The 20,772-nt window shown below is 42.7% G+C and overlaps 1 protein-coding gene across 5 annotated transcripts in view; it reads left to right on the plus strand.

Moving 5' to 3' along the window:
- LOC144611871 (ryanodine receptor 1-like) overlaps positions 1 to 20,772 on the plus strand; it is a 479,550-nt gene that overhangs the window by 281,663 nt on the left and 177,115 nt on the right. For all 5 annotated transcript variants that reach the window (XM_078431182.1, XM_078431183.1, XM_078431185.1 and 2 more), the window contains exons 51-53: positions 9,791 to 9,931; positions 10,721 to 10,884; positions 13,795 to 13,873. In XM_078431182.1, coding sequence (XP_078287308.1) covers positions 9,791 to 9,931; positions 10,721 to 10,884; positions 13,795 to 13,873 — 384 coding nt within the window. The remainder of the gene's footprint in view (positions 1 to 9,790; positions 9,932 to 10,720; positions 10,885 to 13,794; positions 13,874 to 20,772) is intronic.

The following is a 20,772-nucleotide window of genomic DNA, read 5'->3' on the forward strand; positions in this document are numbered from 1 at the left end:
AAGTTTACAGACAACAACAAAATTGGAGGAATTGCAGATAATGAGGAAGGCTATGAGAAGATACAGCGAGATATAGATCAGCTGCAGATATGGGTGGAAAAAAAGCAGATGGGATTCATCCCAAGCAAGTGTGTGGTGTTGCACTTTGGGAGGTTGACTGGAAGGGGAAAGTACCCAGTTAATGGCAGGACCCTTAACACCAATGATGTGCAGAGGGATCTTGAAGTCCACGTTCATAGCTTACTGAAGATGGCAGCTCAAGTAGATAGAGTGGTAAAGCAGGCATCTGGTATCCTTGTCTTCATTGTTAGGGGCATTGAGTTTAAAAGTTAGGAAGTCATGAACCAGCTCTATCGGCCTCATTTGGAGTATTGCATGTAGTTCTGGTCACCCTGTTATAGGAAGGATGTGGAGGCTTTGGAGAGGGTGCAGAGGAGGTTTACAAGAATGCTGTTTTGATTAGAGGGTTTCAGCTACAAGGAAAAATGGGCTAAACTTGGATTGGTTACTCTGGAATGTCAGAGGGGAGGCTTGATAGAAATATCAATACCGAATCATGAGAGGCAGAGATAAACTGTCAGAACCCTTTTCAAAGGGTGGAAATATCCAACACTAGAAGGCTAAGGTGAGAGATGGAAAGTTTAATGGAGATATGCGGAGCAAGTTGTTTACACACAGTGGTGGGGCCTGGATTCCACCATTGCCAGGGGTGATACAATCAAGTGCAAGGAATAGAGGGATATGGATCATGTACAGGCAGGAGATCATGTTTGGCACAAATATTCAGCCAAAGAGTCCTTTCCTGGGTTCTACATATATCAAGATTCAAGATTCAAGATATCTTTATTTGTCATCCAAAAAACAAGTTTTTTGGACGAAATTTCGTCACCCACAGTCCAACAATAAGAGCAATAAAATAAGCAAATTACACAACCCCAACCAACACAAAACCCCCCAAAAAGAAACATCCATCACAGTGAGTCTCCTCCAGTCCCCTCCTCACTGTGATGGAAGGCCAGAATGTCTTTTTCTCTTCAAAGAGTCAGGCATAGATGGAAGAGGATAATCTTTGAAGATAAAAGTCCTCAGTCATTAAAATCTTTAAGACTGTATTTTTGATAAGTGTCAGATAAATCATTTTGTAAAGATTTCTCATCTCTCTTATTTATAAACCATAAATACAGATAAATGCACAGCTAAGTAGACAATAGAAAATAGGTGCAGGAGTAGGCCATTCAGCCCTTCGAGCCAGCACTGCCATTCAATGTGATCATGGCTGATCATTCACAATCAGTACCCCGTTCCTGCCTTCTCCCAATCGCTATCTTTAAGAGCTCTATCTAGCTCTCTCTTGAAAACATCCAGAGAATTGGCCTCCACTGCCTACTGAGGCAGGGAATTCCACAGTTTTACAACTCTGACTGAAAAAGTGTTTCCTTATCTCTGTTCTAAATGGCCTACCCCTTATTCTTAAACTGTGCCCCCTTGTTCTGGACTCCCCCAACATTGGGAACATGTCTCCTGCCTCTAACGTGTCCAATCCCTTAATAATCTTATATGTTTCAATAAGATCCCCTCTCATCCTTCTAAATTCCAGCGTATACAAGCCTAGTCGCTCCAGTCTTTCAACATAGGACAGTCCCGCCATTCCGTGAATTAACCTAGTGAACCTACGCTGCACGCCTCAATAGCAAGAATATCCTTCCTAAAATTTGGAGACCAAAACTGCACACAGTACTCCAGGTACGGTCTCACTAGGGCCCTGTACAACAGCAGAAGGTCCTCTTTGATCCTATACTCAACTCCCCTTGTCATAAAGACCAACATGCCATTAGCTTTCTTCACTGCCTGCTGTACCTGCATTCTAAATTTAAGTGACTGATGAACAAGGACACCCAGATCTCTTTGTACTTCCCCATTTCCTAACTTGACACCATTCTGATAATAATCTGCCTTCCTGTTCTTACTACCAAAATGGATAACCTCACATTTATCCACATTAAACTGCATCTGCCGTGCATCTGCCCACTCACACAACCTGTCCAAGTCACCCTGCATCCTCATAGCATCCTCCTCACAGTTCACACTGCTACCCAGCTTTGTGTCATCCGCAAATTTGCTAATATTACTTTTAATCCCTTCATCTAAGTCATTAATGTATATTGTAAATAGCTGCGGTCCCAGCACCGAGCCTTGCGGTACCCCACTAGTCACTGCCTACCATTCTGAAGGGACCCGTTAATCCCGACTCTTTGTTTCCTGTCTGCCAACCAATTTTCTATCCATGTCAGCACCCTACCCCCAATATCATGTGCTCTAATCTTGCCCACTAATGGTGATGGTGCAGGAGGAAGAGCTTCCAATACATGGATCATTGGGTTCTCTTCCAGGGAAGGTGGGATCTCCACAAGAAGCATGGGTTGCACCGAAACTAGAGGGGCACCAATATCCTTGCAGGTACTTTTTTGCTAGTGCTACTTGGGAGAGATTAAAATTAGTGTTGTAGGGGGCTTAAAACTAGAATTAGTAGGTCAAGAAGTGGAGGGACTGAGGGGAACATAGACATTAGCTTAATTAAGTCTGAAATGAAGGACGGACATGGCCAGGTTAAGGAGCATAATGGTATAAGAAAATAACTGCAGATGTTGGTACAAATCGAAGGTGTTTATTCACAAAATGCTGGAGTAACTCAGCAGGTCAGGCAGCATCTCAGGAGAGAAGGAATGGATGACGTTTCGGGTCGAGACCCTTCTTCAGACTGAAGAAGGGTCTCGACCCGAAATGTCACCCATTCCTTCTCTCCTGAGATGCTGCCTGACCTGCTGAGTTACTCCAGCAGTTTGTGAAGGAGCATAGTGGGGCTGATGGGCTGAAGAGATGAATCAGGAGGGCTAAATAGAGACATAAAGTCTTTTTCAGTAGGATTAAAGAAAGTACCAAGGCATTGTATGCATACATTAAAATCAAGTGGGTAACTGGTTATAGAGTAGGACCATTCAAGGACAAAGGAGGCACGGTGGCGCAGCGGTAGAGTTGCCTTACAGCGAATGCAGCGCCTGAGACTCAGGTTCGATCCTGACTACGGGCGCCGTCTGTACGGAGTTTGTACGTTCTCCCCGTGACCTGCGTGGGTTTTCTCCGAGATCTTCGGTTTCCTCCCACACTCCAAAGACGTACAGGTATGTAGGTTAATTGACTGGATAAAATGTAAAAATTGTCCCTAGTGTGTGTAGGATAGTGTTAATGTACGGGGATTGCTGGGCGGCGCGGACTCGGTGGGCCGAAGGGCCTGTTTCCGCGCTGTATCTCTAAATCTAAATCTAAAAAAAAAGAGGGAATTTATGCCTGGAGCCGCAAGAAGTGACAAGGAACAAAATGAGTACTTTGCATCAATTTTCACCAAGAACATAGAGGATAGAGAAATCAAGATGGGGTGTGCTGATATTCTAAGGCATGTTGATATCACGAAGGAGGAGGTGTTGGGTCTCTTGAAGAGTGTTAGGGTGGATAAGACCCCAGGAAATTATCCCAGATCATTGTGAGGTGGCGGAGTAGATTGTTGGGGCATTGACAGAGATCTTTGTATCCTCTTTAGCCACAAGCACAGCCCCGAGGGACTGCTGAATAGTCAATGTTGTTACTCTGCTTAAGAAGGGCAGTAGAGATAAACCAGGAAATGATATGCCCAGTGCACCTTGCATTAGTGCTCGGCAAATTATTGGAGAAGATTCCTAGGGATCTACTTGCATCTGTAAATGCATAACCCCATTGTGGATAGCTAGCATGTCTGTTGTGCTTGGTGGCTGAGCCAAACCAGACCATGATGGAGAAGGTGAGGGCAGACCCTGTAATGGCAGTATAAAACTGGACCATCATTGCCTGTGGCAGATTGTGTTTCCTCAGTTGCCGCAGGAAGTACATCCTCTATTGGGCCTTTTTGACTGTGGAGTTGATGGTGGCCCCCCATTTAAGGTCCCTGGAGATGATGGTTCCAAGGAACTTAAATGACTCCACAGATGTGAATGTGGTGCTGTTGATGGTTCGTTCCTGACTACGGGTGCTGCACTGTAAGGAGTTTGTACGTTCTCCCCGTGACCTGCGTGGGTTTTCTCCGAGATCTTCGGTTTCCTCCCACACTCCAAAGACGTACAGGTATGTAGGTTAATTGGCTGGGTAAATGTAAAAATTGTCCCTAGTGGGTGTAGGATAATGTTAATGTACGGGGATCGCTGGGCGGCACGGACTTGGAGGGCCGAAAAGGCCTGTTTCCGGCTATATATATATGATGATGATGATGATGATGGTGAGTGGGGGGAGGGGAGGGGGAGCTCTCCTAAAGTCTGCAAGGTGCCTTATGATTAAGGCATATGGGAGCCATGGAGACTTTGTAGTTTGGATTCAATAATAGGCTTGGCCATAGATACAGGATAGTGGTGGAGCTGAAGGTCTGTGACTAGTGGTATTTTGGAAGTATCAGTGCCAGGGCCTCTGTGATACATATGGGCTGAGTGATAAGTTTCCAAATGACTCAAAAGACCGATAAGTTTGAGCAGTTGCACTTTGGGAGGTCAAAAGTAAGAGAAAATGATACAATAAATGTAGGATCCTCAGTAGTACTTATATACTTGTGGTTCAGGTACAAAGCTCCCTGAAAGTTGATACGTAGGTAAAAAGGCATATGGCAGACTTGCCTTCATATTTTAGGCAGTTAAAAATCAGATCATTAATTAAGTACAAGCTTCTAAATAACAACAAAACTGTTTTGTGTTCCTTGGTCAGATCCCTGATATGAATGATTTTACTGGAATTAATCACAAGCCATGAAACAGCTGTATGTATCACATGCCACATTTGGAGTACTTTGTGCAGTTCTGATTGCTACATTATTGGAAAAATATTGAGGGCTTTGGAAAGGGTGCTGAAGAGTGCTGGATTAGAGAGTGTCCATATGAGGAACGGTCGGACAAACTTGGACTGTTTTCTGTGGACAGTCAGGGCCCAAGGAGATGACCTGATAGATGTGTATAAAATTATGGGAGGCAAAGATGGAATTGTCAAATACTCCAGGGCATTAAAGTGAGAGAGCTGAAATGAAATTTGTGAAGCAAATTTTTTTACACATAATAGTAGGTAACTGGAATGTGCTGGCTGGGAAAGTGATGAAAGCAGATACAATAGGAACATTTTAGCAGTGTTTAGACAAGAGCCATCAACAGACAGGGATTTGGTGAATATACACTACAGGTGCAGGCAGATGTGTAGATTATATCAACATTGTGGTCAGTGCTGTACTGTTCTATGGTCTGTAAGGAAGTTCAAATTTTGCTTCAGGCACCACAGTATTTGAGTTGTAACTTTGTGCTGCTGGTGGGGAGCCTCATCTGCAGGAAGCATCTGGCAGAATTCAGGCATTGACGTTCATGATTTACTAACCAATAATTCCAGTAAAATCATTCATATCAGGGAGCACAGAAACAGTTATTTATAAGCCTGGAGTTAATTAATTATCTAATTTCCTGAAAACAGGCTTATTCTGTGTGCATTTTTTAAATTGCTAAGTAAGTGGAACATTATTAATTTAACATTGCACCATGTGCGTTGTACAGCTCTCCTTAAATAACCCTTCAAGACAAGAAACATTGGGCCTAGATTCACCATATGGCTTGCTTACAATTTCAAAGTGCATTGAAATATTCATCCACAAAACTGGACCACGTAGCTCTGTACCATTAGGAATTATGTGTTTAAATTGCATTTTTGTCAGTAACTCACACAAATATGGCTAATCTGAGTAATTTGCACAGATTAAAACATTTGAACAGGTAATTTTAATGGCAATATGAGATATTGCATGGCAGATGTGTTGTAGGTAGATCGCGCATTACTTATTTTGAGCATTGCCCGTTGAAATAAAGTGACGTTTTATGCTTCAGGTTAGCTGCAGGCCACTCACTGGGAAATGTGTTTCCACTGCACAATAAGCTTGGAACTGTTTAAAGGGATACTCAAACAATTGAACAATTATGTAACCTCTTTCCAGTTATCACTTTTTTACGGAGGTATTTCTGTGTTAGCCTTAAATTAAAGTGAAAGATTGGAAGTCATAGACATTGTAGTGATTCCGACAGATGTGAAGAAGAACTCATTTCATTAAACTGGTAAAACTAGAGAAGAATAACAAGGATGTTGACAGCACTTGAGGGCCAGGACATGAGTTACTGGAAGAGGTTGGGCAGGTTAGGATTTTATTCCTTGAAGAGCAGGAGGCTGAGGGGTGATCTTATAGAGGTGTATAAAATCATAAGGAGAATGAACGGACTTTTACCAGAGGTAGGAAAATCAAAGGGCGGCACGGTAGCGCAGCGGTAGAGTTGCTGCTTTACAGCGAATGCAGCGCCGGAGACTCGGGTTCGATCCTGACTACGGGTGCGGCACTGTAAGGAGTTTGTACGTTCTCCCCGTGACCTGCGTGGGTTTTCTCCAAGATCTTCGGTTTCCTCCCACACTCCAAAGACGTACAGGTATGTAGGTTAATTGGCTGGGTAAATGTAAAAATTGTCCCTAATGGGTGTAGGATAGTGTTAATGTACAGGGATCGCTGGGCGGCACGGACTTGGTGGGCCGAAAAGGCCTGTTTCCGGCTGTATATATATGATATGATATGATAAGAACCAAAGAACATAGGTTTAAGGTGAGGGAGGAAAGATTTAAGAGGAACTGAGGGGCAACCTTTTCTCTTAGAGGAACGAGCTGCCAAAGGAAATGGTTGAGACAGCTGTATGAGCCTCTGACTCTATGACCTTATTCCCAAAAGGTGGAGTGGCCCAGGCTCCTACCTCCAGCTGTCCAAAGACACGTACGCCTCTGAATTCACCGCGTCAGCATTCATAGAGATGTGACCTGTGGGCTGAGCTCGTTGCCACACAACCATGCCTGGATTATTGTCCATATATGCCAACGTCTCGATCTTCCAAACTATTTCAGTTGCGGTAGCTGATCTGTGCCATTTTTTCTGCTAAGTGTGTGCTGGAGAATTAGGTAGGTTACTTATGTTCCACACTCTGGGAACATGGACTTGGACTCTGCTCATTGAAAAGTGAACCATCGGATGAAGTGGGGAATCTGAAACCCTGCACGGTTCATAAGGTGCTGGTGCAGTCAATCATGGGGAAAAAAATCATGTCAATGTCATGGTACACTGGAGAGATTCTGTCCCTTTTATTTGCCTCCTTTTTTTACCCTTCTATCTATATTGTGACTGGTGAGACTGAGCGTCTTTGTACCAATTGTTGTAAGACCTTGGTCAAGAAAGCCACAAGACCTAGTCTTTGCTTGAAGCCTTTCAGTAAGGGGAAGCGGAAGAGGATAATTTCGTAGAGGAATCAAGAACCAGACATAACTGCTGACACTCACGAGGATGTTGGGAGGGAGCTATAAAGGGAGGGAGGCAGGGGGGGAGGGATGGAAGTCCCCAGAGATGCTGTGAGAACTAATCATTGTCTAGAGATTCAACTAATGCCTCACTTCATGGGTTTCAAATGAACGAGGTGCTATTGAGAAGGGATATGAAGGACACTGTCACACCACACTGTCTATTCTATTTGATTCTCACTCCATATTTCAACTCCAAGCACATCACCCTACTTTGTTGCCAAAAGCCTAATGATGTTTAGGAAAGAAAACTGCAGATGCTGGTTTAAATCAAAGGTAAACACAAGATGCTGGAGTAACTCAGCGGGTCAGGCAGCATCTCTGGAGAGAAGGAATGGGTGATGTTTCGGGTCGAGACCCTTCTTCATACTGAAAGGGTCTCGACCCGAAACATCACCGTGACGTTTTGCGTCGAGACCCTTTCAGTCTGAAGAAGGGTCTCGACCCGAAACGTCACCCATTCCTTCTCTCCAGAGATGCTGCCTGACCTGCTGAGTTACTCCAGCATCTTGTGTCTACCTAGCCTAATTATGTTCACAGTTAATCGCAGAACAACCTTCACAACTGAGGGACAGGATAATCTCCAGAGTTTACGCAAAAGTAATAAACAGCTGCAATTCATGACTCCATTCTGATCTTCAAAAGGATTCTTTGCCTAAAGTAGTTCCAAATTGCTGAATTATTAAAATATGCCTCAGAGATTGCTTCATTATCACCAAAGATTGACGTATATTCCTTAATGTATCCAGAGAAATCATTCATTGATCTCCAAGAGCTATATTATGATTGAAGTTTCCAGATCTGAATTTGAAATAATCAGTATAACTGCTGATCTCAGCTAACTCACATCAGACTCTGCTTCTGGGGTACAAACTGGATTGATGAGAATTTGTGATGTATGAAACTCAAGATAAAATTGAAGTCAATGGGCGTCAAGGGAAAATGCCCTTAAATGGTCGGCATAAACTTCACACAAAAAACAATGGTTGTTGGAGGTCAATCATCCCACCCCCAGGACATGACTACAGGCTTTCCTTGGGCATGTAATTAAAGATTTTGGTGAGATTATTTTAGAGTCATTGAGTCATGCAGCGTCGATTGGGTTCTTTGACACACAAATCCATGCCAACCTTTTTGTCTATTCTAATGTCAAGACCGTAAATATCAGAACATTAATGATAAAGCAACTTACTAATTAATAATCTGAACTGTTCACTGATAACTTGTCAACTTGGTTTGCTGCCCCTGCTGCTTCCATTTCTGAGTTCCTGCACTGTGGCTTGTCACCAAGATGGGGAATGGGTGGATTGCAGATTGAGTCTTTTACCCAGGGTAGGGAAATCAAAACGAAAGGTCTGTTGAAGCAAGGGTTTAGTGTATTGGTAAATTTGTCAAATGATCTATAGGTATGAGTTATTTTTGCTGTAAGTCAATACTCAGGGTATTATGTGGAGCACTGTTTGAATTTCATGGTGGATTTCTTGGGGAAAATTAGACTTTAATGTGTTCACTGACCTTAGATACATGTTTTCCGTCGCTTCAAATTCAGAACAGTTTATTGTCATAATCCACCAGGTGCCATGCAACTGCTTGTTTGCATGAAGACCATAAAGTAAACGGTAATGATCTATCCAATTAACATTGTGGAATAAAAACCACCAGAATGGTGCAAAGATTGTGATGCAATCATCCAGACCCTATTATAATACTGTTGAAGTTATCCTTTGTAAGAATGTCCTGCCACAAATAATGCCCCTGTATAGAAAAACTGTCTCTTTCTACACCTTGCATGAGGATATGAAAAGCAACAGCTGACATGTTGTACATGCTCTTGTGCCTGTTCTACCACAGGTTCCTCAAAACATCTAAAAGTGGTAGAATGCCTTCCAGTTGTGTTTGAAGACATTGAGCACTTTCTATGTTAAGAAACTCACCAAAATCTACTGGTGCTAACAACTGCCAAAATTCCATCCTGTGGAAAAGTACAGTACAAAAGATAGTTGTTGGTTGGGCACTGTGATAATGAGGATGAGGAACGTATTTTAGACCCAATTTATGCCAAATCAAACTAGTATGGATTTTACTGTGTGATCCTATTTCTACCCTTATGAACCTTGAGGAAAGCAGAAGAGCTGGAATGAGGTAATATTAGCTACAAGAAAAATGTTTTAATTAACTGTGGTACTCCTTAATTTTTTTTTTACAATAATCTCTCATGTCTTATATTAGTGAGAAAAAAAAATGCCATTGCTGCTTTTAAATACAGAACCATCCTGGACATCATCTTTCCTTAATGAGAGTGCTCACTCCCATGGGCAAACAGTGGCTAAAAGTCTTCTTTCTGTCTATCCCATTCTAGTTGCTAACCAATCACTATGACAGATGTTGGAAATACTACTGTCTTCCATCTGGATGGGCAAATTATGGTGTAACCTCTGAAGAAGAACTCCATCTGACTCGGAAACTCTTCTGGGGAATCTTTGAGTCGGTGTCTCAAAAGGTATACTTATTGAAAGGTCCAGCTAAGTAGCTAAATATCATTATGAATTTTCACACAATCATATTTCAAAAAGATCTCAAGATATGCATTGTTTATACTGGAGAATGAAATACTTCTTCCAATTTTATATTTTTAGTTTTGAGTTTTCTCATTGTATTTGAGTAAAATCTCTGTCTTCCATGTTCCAATAATGTGTTTCATTCAACCTCACAGCAGTAGTTTATGGCATTAGTGAAAGTCGACAGGCATTATAAGTGCAGAGAAAAGCACAGCTCAATCCAGTCTTTTGAGAAAGGATCATGGAAAATCAACAACTAGATTTTCAATATTCTCTTTGTGATTGAAAGAAACTAACTCTCTGGTTGAATTGTCTGTGACCACTAAACTCAATTTGTCACTGGAACTGGCAGAGCACATCAAATGAGAACAGTTAGTTTTTGTAGTTCATTCAGGAATTTCAAATCAGTAACCTTGTATCGCAGATCATTTTTCTATTTCTTGCTTTTTAACAACCAAGCCCTCTCATGCACAAGTTCACTTGCTCCCACTCTTACAGCACTATTTCATTAGTTCCTTACCCAAGTAGCCATGCTTTTGTGATGCAGGGAACTGGTCTCAAGCTCTTGAAAGCAATTTCAGTAAATAAATTGCTACTTCAGCCCATTTAATGTGTTTCATTTAGGACTCAACAATACTGAACACTCACAAATAATTTATTGGAATACTGAAATACACAGTTTGAATTAATGTAGTTGAAATATAAATACAATAATGATGTGTATTTTACAGAGATATGATTCTGACTTGTTCAAGACGGTGATGCAGTGCCTCTGTGGGATAGCTGGTGCACTCGCTCCAGATTACGTTGATGCCAGCTATTCCTCCAAGGTTGAGAAGAAAGCTTCAGTGGATTCAGAAGGCAACTTTGACCCTAAACCTGTGGACACTTTGAAGTATGAATTGTTTTAATCGTAGTCTCAGTTACATTTCAGACTTTGTTGAACGAATAAAATTCCAATAATCTGGCACACTCAGGATTTTGATGCTGGGTTAGTAGTTTTTCCAGACTATTGGATTCTATTCATATCCAGCAGTTTTTTAATTCACTTTAAGACATTTTCTAGCCACTTTGGGAATTGTAAAAGGAGCACAGGAAATGGCACCCTGGTCATTTTAAGGAGAGTGGAGGAATCAGGCCCTCTGTAAGTGAAAGTGAGTGTGGGAAGGACTGCGAGAGCATAGAATCAAGATAGGCAGGATGATGAAGAAGGCGTTTGCCATGCTTCAATTCATCAGTCAGGGCACAGAAAATATCAATTAGGACGTCATGTAACAGCTGCACAAGGTGGTGAGACAGCACTTGGAGTATGTGTGGTTTTGGTTGCCTCGTACTATGCAGGATGTAATTAAGCTGCAAATGGTGCAGGGAAGATTTGAAAGAATGTTGCCAGGACTGGAGGGCTTGAATTTTAAGGAGTGGCTGGATAGCTGGGATATAGGAGGCTGAGGGGACCTTATCAAGGTACATAAAATCACGAGGGAAATAGAAATGGTCACAGTTGTCTTCCTAGGATAGGGGAGTCTAAAACTGAAGGGCGCAGGATTAAGGTTAGAAGGGGAAGATTTAAAGGGGACCCGAGGGATATGTTCCTTACACATAATGCGATGGGTATATGGAGCAAGCTACCAGAGGAGGTGGTAGCGGGGAGTACAGTTACATTTAAAAAATATTTTGACATGTACATGCAGAGGGAAAGTTTAGAGAGATGATATGGGACAAACACAGGCAGACGCAACTAGCTCAGCTGGGCATCTTGGTTGGCATGGAATACCCGAAGGTCCTGTTTCCATACTGCATAACTCTGACTCTATAACCAGGGCCCCAGTGAATGGAAGGGAGCACATTACATTATGAGCTAGCTGCCAAACCATCAGGGTTTCCAAATGCTCAGATGGTCGATTATCAGCGTTTTGCTGTATAATTTGTGATATGAATAATACGATAATAGATCGTATTATCTATTATCGATGTAAATGTTCGATTTCCCATTTAGTAAGGAATTTGTTCCAACATAACAGCTTAGTGTGTTTATTGGCAGCATTGATCATGGAATGCAGGTAATGAAGGATAGTCAATGAAGGATGACACTATTACTTTTGGAAACTTAACAGAACAGAGGACTGACAACTAGAAAAACTACTATTTTCCAAAATGCTGGGGAAGGGATTTCCCCTCACTCACAATTCCTCAAACCCTCAGCTTAAAAACTAACCTGGATTTTCTAATTTAAAAAGAAAACCACTCTATTACAAAACCGACTGAAATGGAAAGGGGAGTGGGCAGAGATTGTGGTCCATTTTGGTACCAATCATATAGCAGGAAGAGATATGAGGTCTTGCAAAGTTAAATAGGATGTTTGTGATTCAATTCAGTGATTCAATGATACAATAGACAATAGGTGCAGGAGTAGGCCATTCGGCCCTTCGAGCCAGCACCACCATTCAATGTGATCAGGGCTGATCATTCTCAATCAGTACCCCATTCCTGCCTTCTCCCCATACCCCCTGACTCCGCTATCCTTAAGAGCTCTATCTAGCTCTGTCTTGAATTCATTCAGAGACTTGGTCTCCACTGCCTTCTGAGACAGAGAATTCCATAGATTTACAACTCTCTGACTGAAAATGTTTTTCCTCGTCTCCGTTCTAAATGGCCTACCCCTTATCCTTAAACTGTGGCCATACTTTATTGTCACATGTACCTAGGTACAGTGAAATGCTTTGTTTTGCATACAACCGGGTAAAATCCTAAGGCAGACCTGATCTCGGCAGTACATAAGCGTTGCCACGTTTTGGCGCCAACAAAGTTGCAAAAGTTCTGTGAACAGTCCCATCTACTGCCTGCCACCACAAGTGGCAGCAGCCCCTCACACCCGGGTCCCCTTCCGTTCTTGGCACCCCGCACTGCTGGGTCCTCCAGGACTCCAGGATTGTAATCTTAAGTATAGTTCCTGTGCCATGTGCTACTGGAGACAGAAATTGGAAGATGGTATAGTTGAATACTTGGATAAAGAACTGGTGTAAGAGGCAGTGCTTCAGATACCTGGATCATTAGGGCAGTTGGGACCTGTATAAGAAAAATAGCTCACACCTAATCTGGAGGGGTACCAATTTCCTTGCAAGGATGTTCGCGAGTGCTATTTGGGAGGGTGTAAAATAGTATGGCAGACAGGTGGAGTCAATGAGGAGAAGATTAAGGCTCAGTCAAGCCCAACAGCAGTAACATGGCATTGGTTTAAGGTGAGAGAGAGAAAGTGTAAAGGAAATTCATGGGACAAGTTATTTACACAGAGAGAGGTAGGTGCCTGGAACATGTGTCAGGGATGGTGATAGAAACAGATAGCAATATTTAAGAGGTATTTAGATCGGCTCCTGAACAGACAGGGAGTAGCGTGATAAAGACATGATATTTGTTTAGATTGGCTTAAGACATGATGGCTGAAGGGCCCATTACTGCATGCTTTATGTTCAACTCTTATGTTCTGTGCATTCTGATGAGATTATCATTTTTAAATTGCATTTCAACCTAGGTTTTGCCATACCATAATAGTGCTCTGCAAGTATGTACCAATTATTAAAGGGACAGAAATAATAACTGCAAAATGATTAAACAGAAATGGATGAATATGCATAAAAAATTAGTAAGATATGGCATTTTCGGTGAATGAGATATTGAGAGCAGCTTAGTTTTGGGAAATGTTAAGGTTTGCTCATGAATAATAGATAAGGAAGATATTTTATGGACAGCAGATTTTCTAAAACTTCATTTGTGAATCAAACTGTTTGATAATATGTGACTTTTACAGTGTCATAATTCCTGAAAAATTGGACCCCATAATCAACAAGTATGCAGAGTATACACATGACAAGTGGGCTTTCGAGAAGGTAGGATATTTCAGCTGTTTTTAAGTTAATGATATATAGTTTACTACAGGAATATATCATCATCAATCAGATACTTGCATTATGATAAACACTAATCTCTGCAGAAGGTTTGTAATATATTTGATTTTAGTTGATCACTGTTTGTGTGAACTCTATGGCAGTTTACAATACAGCCTTTGTTCTAGGACTTGTAATATGATCACACCAAAAAAAAGATCAAGGTCAAAGGTGAACTAAAACTTACTTTCTTAATCATAAAACAAAGTGCTTAAGGGACTCAGAAGGTCAAGCAGTATCCCTGAAGGGAAATGGGCAGGCAATGTTTTGGGTTGGAACCCTACTTCAGACTCATTGTCGGATGGAAATATCAAATACTAGAGAAAATAGTTTTACGGTGAGATGGTTAAGGTTTAAAGGAGATGTGGGGCAAGTGTTTTTACACAGAGAGTGGTGGGTGTCTGGAACGGGCTGCCAGAGGTTTCCAGGCACCTGCCAACAAGGTGAGACAGCAGTGACATTTAAGAGGCTTTTGGATTATATGCAAGCAGGTAACAGAGGGTCTTGAAATCATGTTTGGCACAAACATTGTGGGCTGAAGGGCCTGTTTCTGTGCTGTTCTATGTTCCTAGTGAATTGTAAAGCCAGAATGATGGATATGAGGGAAGGAGACAGGCGAAATTTGAGGGTGAATAAGGGATATTTGAGACATAGAGATGGGAGATGAGTATATGAACGAGTGAACAGGAGCAGGGTAATTTGGGTGGTGGCAGAAATGATAGGGGGAGGGGGGCAAGGGAAAGAGGGGGAGGGAGTTTACTTGAAATTGGAGAATTTAAAGTTCGTACCATTGGGCAGTAAGCTACCCAAGCGGATTTTGAGATGCTGTTCTTCGAGGTTGCGTATAGCCTCCCTTGGGCAATGGAGGAGTCCAAGGACAGCAAGATTGGAATGGAAAAGGGAGTTAAATGGTTAGCAACCGGGAGGTCCAGCAGGCCCTGGCAGACAGAATGCAAGTTGAAGGGAAGGGATGAGAGAACATAACTGCGGGACTCAGAGGAGCGAAAGTTGAGCATTTCATTCACAATAGCAGTACACTGAAGAAAGATAACATCTTCAATATCTTGGATATGGTGTCCCTTCCTTTGCTTCGGCCTTACACTTCACTCCTCTTCTTTCCTTCTCTGACACCCTTTTTTCTCCTCTTCACCTCTGGGCTTTGGCACTTACTCCATCTGCCATTCACCCCCACCCCCCATCTGTATCCACCTATCTCTTCTAGGTGTGGACTCCTGTATATCGGCGAGACCAAACGCAGGCTTGGCGAACGTTTCGCTGAACACCTCTACGCAGTCCGTCTGAACCTACCTAATCTCCTGGTTGCTGGACACTTTAACTCCCCCTCCCATTCCCACATTGACCTTACTGTCCTGGGCCTCCTCAATTGTCAGAGAGTGATGCCCAGCACAAATTGGAGGAACAGCACCTCATATTTAGCTTGGGCAGCTTACACCCCAGCAGTATGAACATTGACTTCTCTAATTTCAAGTAATCCTTGCTTTCCCTCTCCCTCCATCTCTCCCCCTTCCTAGTTTTCCAGCCAGTCTTACTGCCTCCGACTATATTTTATCTCTGTTTGCTTTGTTGTTATTTTCACCCAACTAACAATGATCTATTCTACATTTTCCTTGATCTTCATTCTCTTTGCCCTGTATTCACACCTTCACACTTCCTTATCTATCTACCTCCCTTCCCCCTGATGTCAGTCTGAAGAAGGGTCTCGACCCGAAGCGTCACCCATTCCTTCTCTCCAGAGATGCTGCCTATCCCGTTGAGTTACTCCAGCATTTTGTCTATCTTTGGTTCACCAGCACCTGCAGTTCCTTCACACGGACAGTGTACTCCATAATGTTTGGGACAAAGACCCAAATAAATTTATTTATTTGCCTCTGTTTGGGATTTGTAATAGAAACAATCACATATGGTTAAAGTGCACATTGTCAGATTTTAATAAAGGCCATTTTTATACATTTTGGTTTCACCATGTGGAAATTACAGCAGTCCCCCCATTTCGGGGCACCATAATTACACAGCAATGTCATGTAAATGAAAGTAGTCATGTTTAGTATCTTGTTGCATATCCTTTTCATGCAATGACTGCTTAAAGTCTGCGATTCATGGACATCACCAGTTGCTGGGTGTCTTGTCTGGTGATGCTCAACCAGGCCTTATTGCAGCCATCTTTAGCTTATGCCTGTTTTGGGGGCGAGGGTTCTAAGGGGAGTAAGAGGTAACCGTGGCTCCGTCCTTGTTACGAATTGGGCAACTTTCAAAGGACAACAGAAGATAGCAAAAAGGGCAATATGGGCTGAAAAGATGAGGTACAAAGCGAAGCTAGCTAAGAATATAAAGAAAGACAGTAAAAGCTTCTTTAGGTATGTTAAGAGAAAAAGATTAGTAAAGACAAATGGGGGTCCCTTGAAGGCAGAAACGGGTGAAAGTATTATGGGTAACAAGGAAGAGTTGAACAGGTACTTCGGATCTGTCTTCACTAAGGAAGACACAAACAATCTCCCAGATGTACTAGAGGACAGGGTCAAGGGAGACAGAGCATCTGACAAAAATTTGCATTAGGCGAGAAATAGTATTGGGTAGACTGATGGGACTAAAGGCTGATAGATCCACAGGGCCTGATGGTCTGCATCCCAGGGTACTCAAGGAAGTGGCTCAATAAATCGTGTACGCATTGGTGATCATTTTCCAATGTTCAATAGATTCGGGATCAGCTCCTGCGGATTGGAGGGTTGCTAATGTTATCCCACTTTTCAAGAAAGGGGCGAGAGAGAAAACGGGGAATTATAGACCAGTTAGCCTGACATCGGTGGTGGGGAAGATGCTGGAGTCAATTATTAATGAGATAATAACAGCACATTTGGATATCAGCAAAAGGATTGGTCCAAGTCAGCATGGATTTATGAATGGGAAATCCTGCTTGACTAATCTTCTGGAATTTTTTGAGGATGTGACAAGTAAAATGATGAAGGAAAGCCAGTGGATGTAGTGTATCTAGACCTTTGATAAGGTCCCACACGAGAGGTTGGTGAGCAAAATTAGAGCACATGGTATTGGGGGTAGGGTATTGACATGGATAGAGAATTATTTGGCAGACAGGAAGCAAAGAGTAGGAATAAATGGGTCCTTTTCAGAGTGGCAGGCAGTGGAGAGTGGAGTGCCGCAATGCTCAGTGCTGGGGCCGCAACTATTTACAATATATATTAATGATTTAGATGATGGAATTAGAAGTAACACTAGCAAGTTTGCAGATGACACAAAGCTGGGTGGCAGTGTGAACTGCAAAGAGGATGTTAGGAGGTTGCAGGGTGACTTGGACAGGTTGAGTGAGTGGGAGGATGCATGGCAGATGCAGTGTAATGTCGATAAATGTGAGGTTGTCCACTTTCGTGGCAAAAACAAGGAGGCAGATTATTATATCAATGGTGTCAGATTAGGTAAAGGGGAAGTGCACCGAGACCTGGGTGTCCTTGTACACCAGTCACTAAAAGTAAACATGCGGTACAGCAGGCAGTGAAGGAAGCTAATGGCATATTGGCCTTCATAACGAGAGAATTTGAGTACAGGAGCCGAGGTCCTTCTGCAGTTGTATAGGGCCCGGGTGAGATCACATCTGGAGTATTGTGTGCAGTTTTGGTCTCCTAATTTGAGGAAGGACGTCCTTGCTATTGAGGCAGTGCAGCGTAGGTTCACGAGGTTAATCCCTGGGACGGAGGGACTGTCATACGAGGAAAGATTGGAAAGACGGGTTGTATTCACTGGAGTTTAGAAGGATGAGAGGGGATCTTATGGAGACGTTTGAAATTATAAAAGGACTAGACAACCTAGATGCAGGAAAAATGTTCCCATTGTTGGGGGAGTCCAGAACCAGGGGCCACAGTCTAAGAATAAAGGGGAGGCCATCTAAAATTGAGGTGAGAAGAAACTGTTTCACTCAAAGAGTTGTGAATTTGTGGAATTCTCAAACACAGATGGAGGCCAATTCACTCGATGAATTTAAAAGAGAGTTAGATAGAGCTCTGGGGGCTAGTGGAATCAAGGGATATAGGGAGAAGGCAGGCACAGGTTACTGATTGTAGATGTTCAACCATGATCACAATGGATGGCGGTGCTGGCTCAAAGTGCCAAATGGCCTCCTCCTGCACCTATTTTATATGTTTAGTCCCCTTCAGTTTTCTCTTCAGCATATAAAAGCCATGCTCAATTGGTTCAGATCGGGTGATTGACTTGGCTACTGAAGAATTGACCATTTTTTAGCTTTGAAAAACTCCTTTGTTGCTTCAGCAGTATGTTTGGGATCATTGTCTTGCTGTCTTGTCTTGCCAATGAGTTTTGAGGCATTTGTTTGAACTTGAGCAGATAGGATGTGTCTACACACTTCAGAATTCATTATGCAACTCCCATCAGCAGTTGTATCATCAATGAATATAAGTGAGCCAGTACCTTCAGCAGCCATACATGCCCAGGTCATAACACCCCCACCACTGTGTTTCACAGATGAGGTGGTATGCTTTGGATCTTGGGCAGTTCCTTCTCTCCTCCATACTTTGTTCTTGCCATCACTCTGATATGTTAATCTTCGTCTCATCTGTCCACAAGACCTTTTTCCAGAACTGTGGTTACTCTTTTAAGTACTTATTGGCAAACTGTAACGTGGCCATCCTATTTTTGCGGCTAACCAGTGGTTTGCATCTTGCAGCGTAGTCTCTGTATTCTGTTGATGAAGTCATCTGCAGACACTGGTCATTGACAAATCAACACCTGACTCCTGAAGAGTGTTTCTGATCTGTCGGACAGGTGCAAAGACTAGGTGCTGAGAGTTCTCTTATACCTGCATTAAGGAGGCAATTAAACACACGTGAGCAATTACAAACACCCGTGAAGCCATGTGTCCCAAACATTATTATGCCCTGAAATGGGGGGACTATGTATGACAGCTGTAATTTCTACATGGTGAAACCAAAATGTATAAAAATGGCTTTTAATTCTGGCAAGTCGGATTAAGCAAAATCCTATGGCTTTTTACACCCATGTCAAAAAGAACAGGGCGACCAGGGAGAAGGCAGGACCGCTCAAGGATAAAGGAGGGAATCTATGCTGGGGTTGGAGGATGTAGGTGAGATACTAAATGAGTACTTTGTATCAGTATTCACCGAGGGGTAGGACTTGGAGGACAGCAAGATCTGTGTGGAGGAACAGATTTGCTGGAGCAGTTTGAGATTAAGAAGGGGCTTTGACTCTTTGAGCATTAAGGGGATGCCCCCAGGACCTGATGAGATCTATCCCAGGTTATTGAGCGAGGCAAGACTGGAGATTGCGGGGCCTTGATGTGGATCTTTGTTTCTTCTCTAGCCACAGGCGAAGTCCCGGAGGACTGGAGGGTGGCAAATATTGTTGCTTTGTTTAAGAAGGGAAGTAGAGAGAATCCAGGGAACTATAGGCCGGTGACCCTAATGTCAGTGGTAGGGAAACTATTGGAGAGAATTCTTCGAGATAACATTTGCTCCCAATTGCAATGGGAAAGAATGGGCTAATTAGGGATAGCCAACATGGTTTTATACACAGCTGGTCGTGTCTTGCTAATTTGATTGAGTTTTTTGAGGAGGTATTGAAGGAGATTGATGAAGGTAGAACAATGGATGTTGTATACATGGATTTTAGTGAGGCTTTTGATAAAGTCTTTCATGGAAGGCCGATCCATAAGATTAAGATGTACGAGATTCACGATGACTTGATTGTATGCGATCAGAACTGACTTATTCATAGAAGATAGAGTGTTGTGGTGAAAGGCCGATTTTCTGACTGGAGGTCTGTGACCAGTGGAGTTCCACAGGGATTTGTGCTGAGAACATACTATTTATGACATATGTAAATGACTGGGGAAAGTTAGATGGGTTTAGTTTAATTTAGAGATAGAAAATATAAACAAGCCCTACCTCCTCCAACCTCATCTACTGTATCCACTGTTCTAGGTGTGGACTCCTATATATCGGCGAGACTCGGCAAGACAAGCTCAGACTCGGCAATTGGTTCACTGAACACCTTCACTCAGTCTGCCTAACCCTAATTTCCCAGTTGCTAAACACTTCAGCTCCCCTCCCATTTCCACACTGGCTTCCATTGTCAGAGGGAGGTCCAGCGCAAATTGGGGGAACAACACCTCATATTTCGCTTGGGCAGCTTACACCCCAGAGATATGAATATTGACTTCTAACTTCAAGTAACCCTTGCCTTCCCTCTCCATCCCTCCCCCCTTCCCAGTTCTCCGACTAGTCTGACTGTCCTCGTTTACATTTTATCTCTGCTTTGTTATTACCTTCTCCTGGCTAGCAATTATCTATTCTACATATTCATTGATCTCCATCCCCAATGTCTCATTTTCACACCTTAGACTTCCTGATCTCTGTATCTCTCTCTCCCCTGACTCAGTCTGGAGAAGGGTCTCGACCCAAAACGTCACCCATTCCTTCTATCCAGTGATGCTGCCTGTCCGGCTGAGTTACTCATTTTGTGTCTATCTTCAGTTTAAACCAGTTTAAACTCAGTTTAAGTTCAGTTCCTTCCAACATCTATTGGACTTTTCTTATGCTGCATATGGAGTATTGCATGCAGTTCTGTTTGCCCTATTACAGGAGATATGTGGAGGATTTGCAGTGGGTGCAGAGGAGGTTCACCAGAATGCTGCCGGGATTAGAGGCTTTCAGCTACAGACAGAGATTGGATAGACTTGGATTGTTTTCTATGGAATGTCGGCGGATGAGGGGAGACTTGATAGAAGTATATAAAATTATGAGAGGCTTAGATCGGGTAGACAGTCAGAATCTTTTTTC

The sequence above is a fragment of the Rhinoraja longicauda genome, chromosome 41, assembly GCF_053455715.1.
Source record: "Rhinoraja longicauda isolate Sanriku21f chromosome 41, sRhiLon1.1, whole genome shotgun sequence".
NCBI classification, from domain to species: Eukaryota; Metazoa; Chordata; class Chondrichthyes; order Rajiformes; family Arhynchobatidae; genus Rhinoraja; species Rhinoraja longicauda.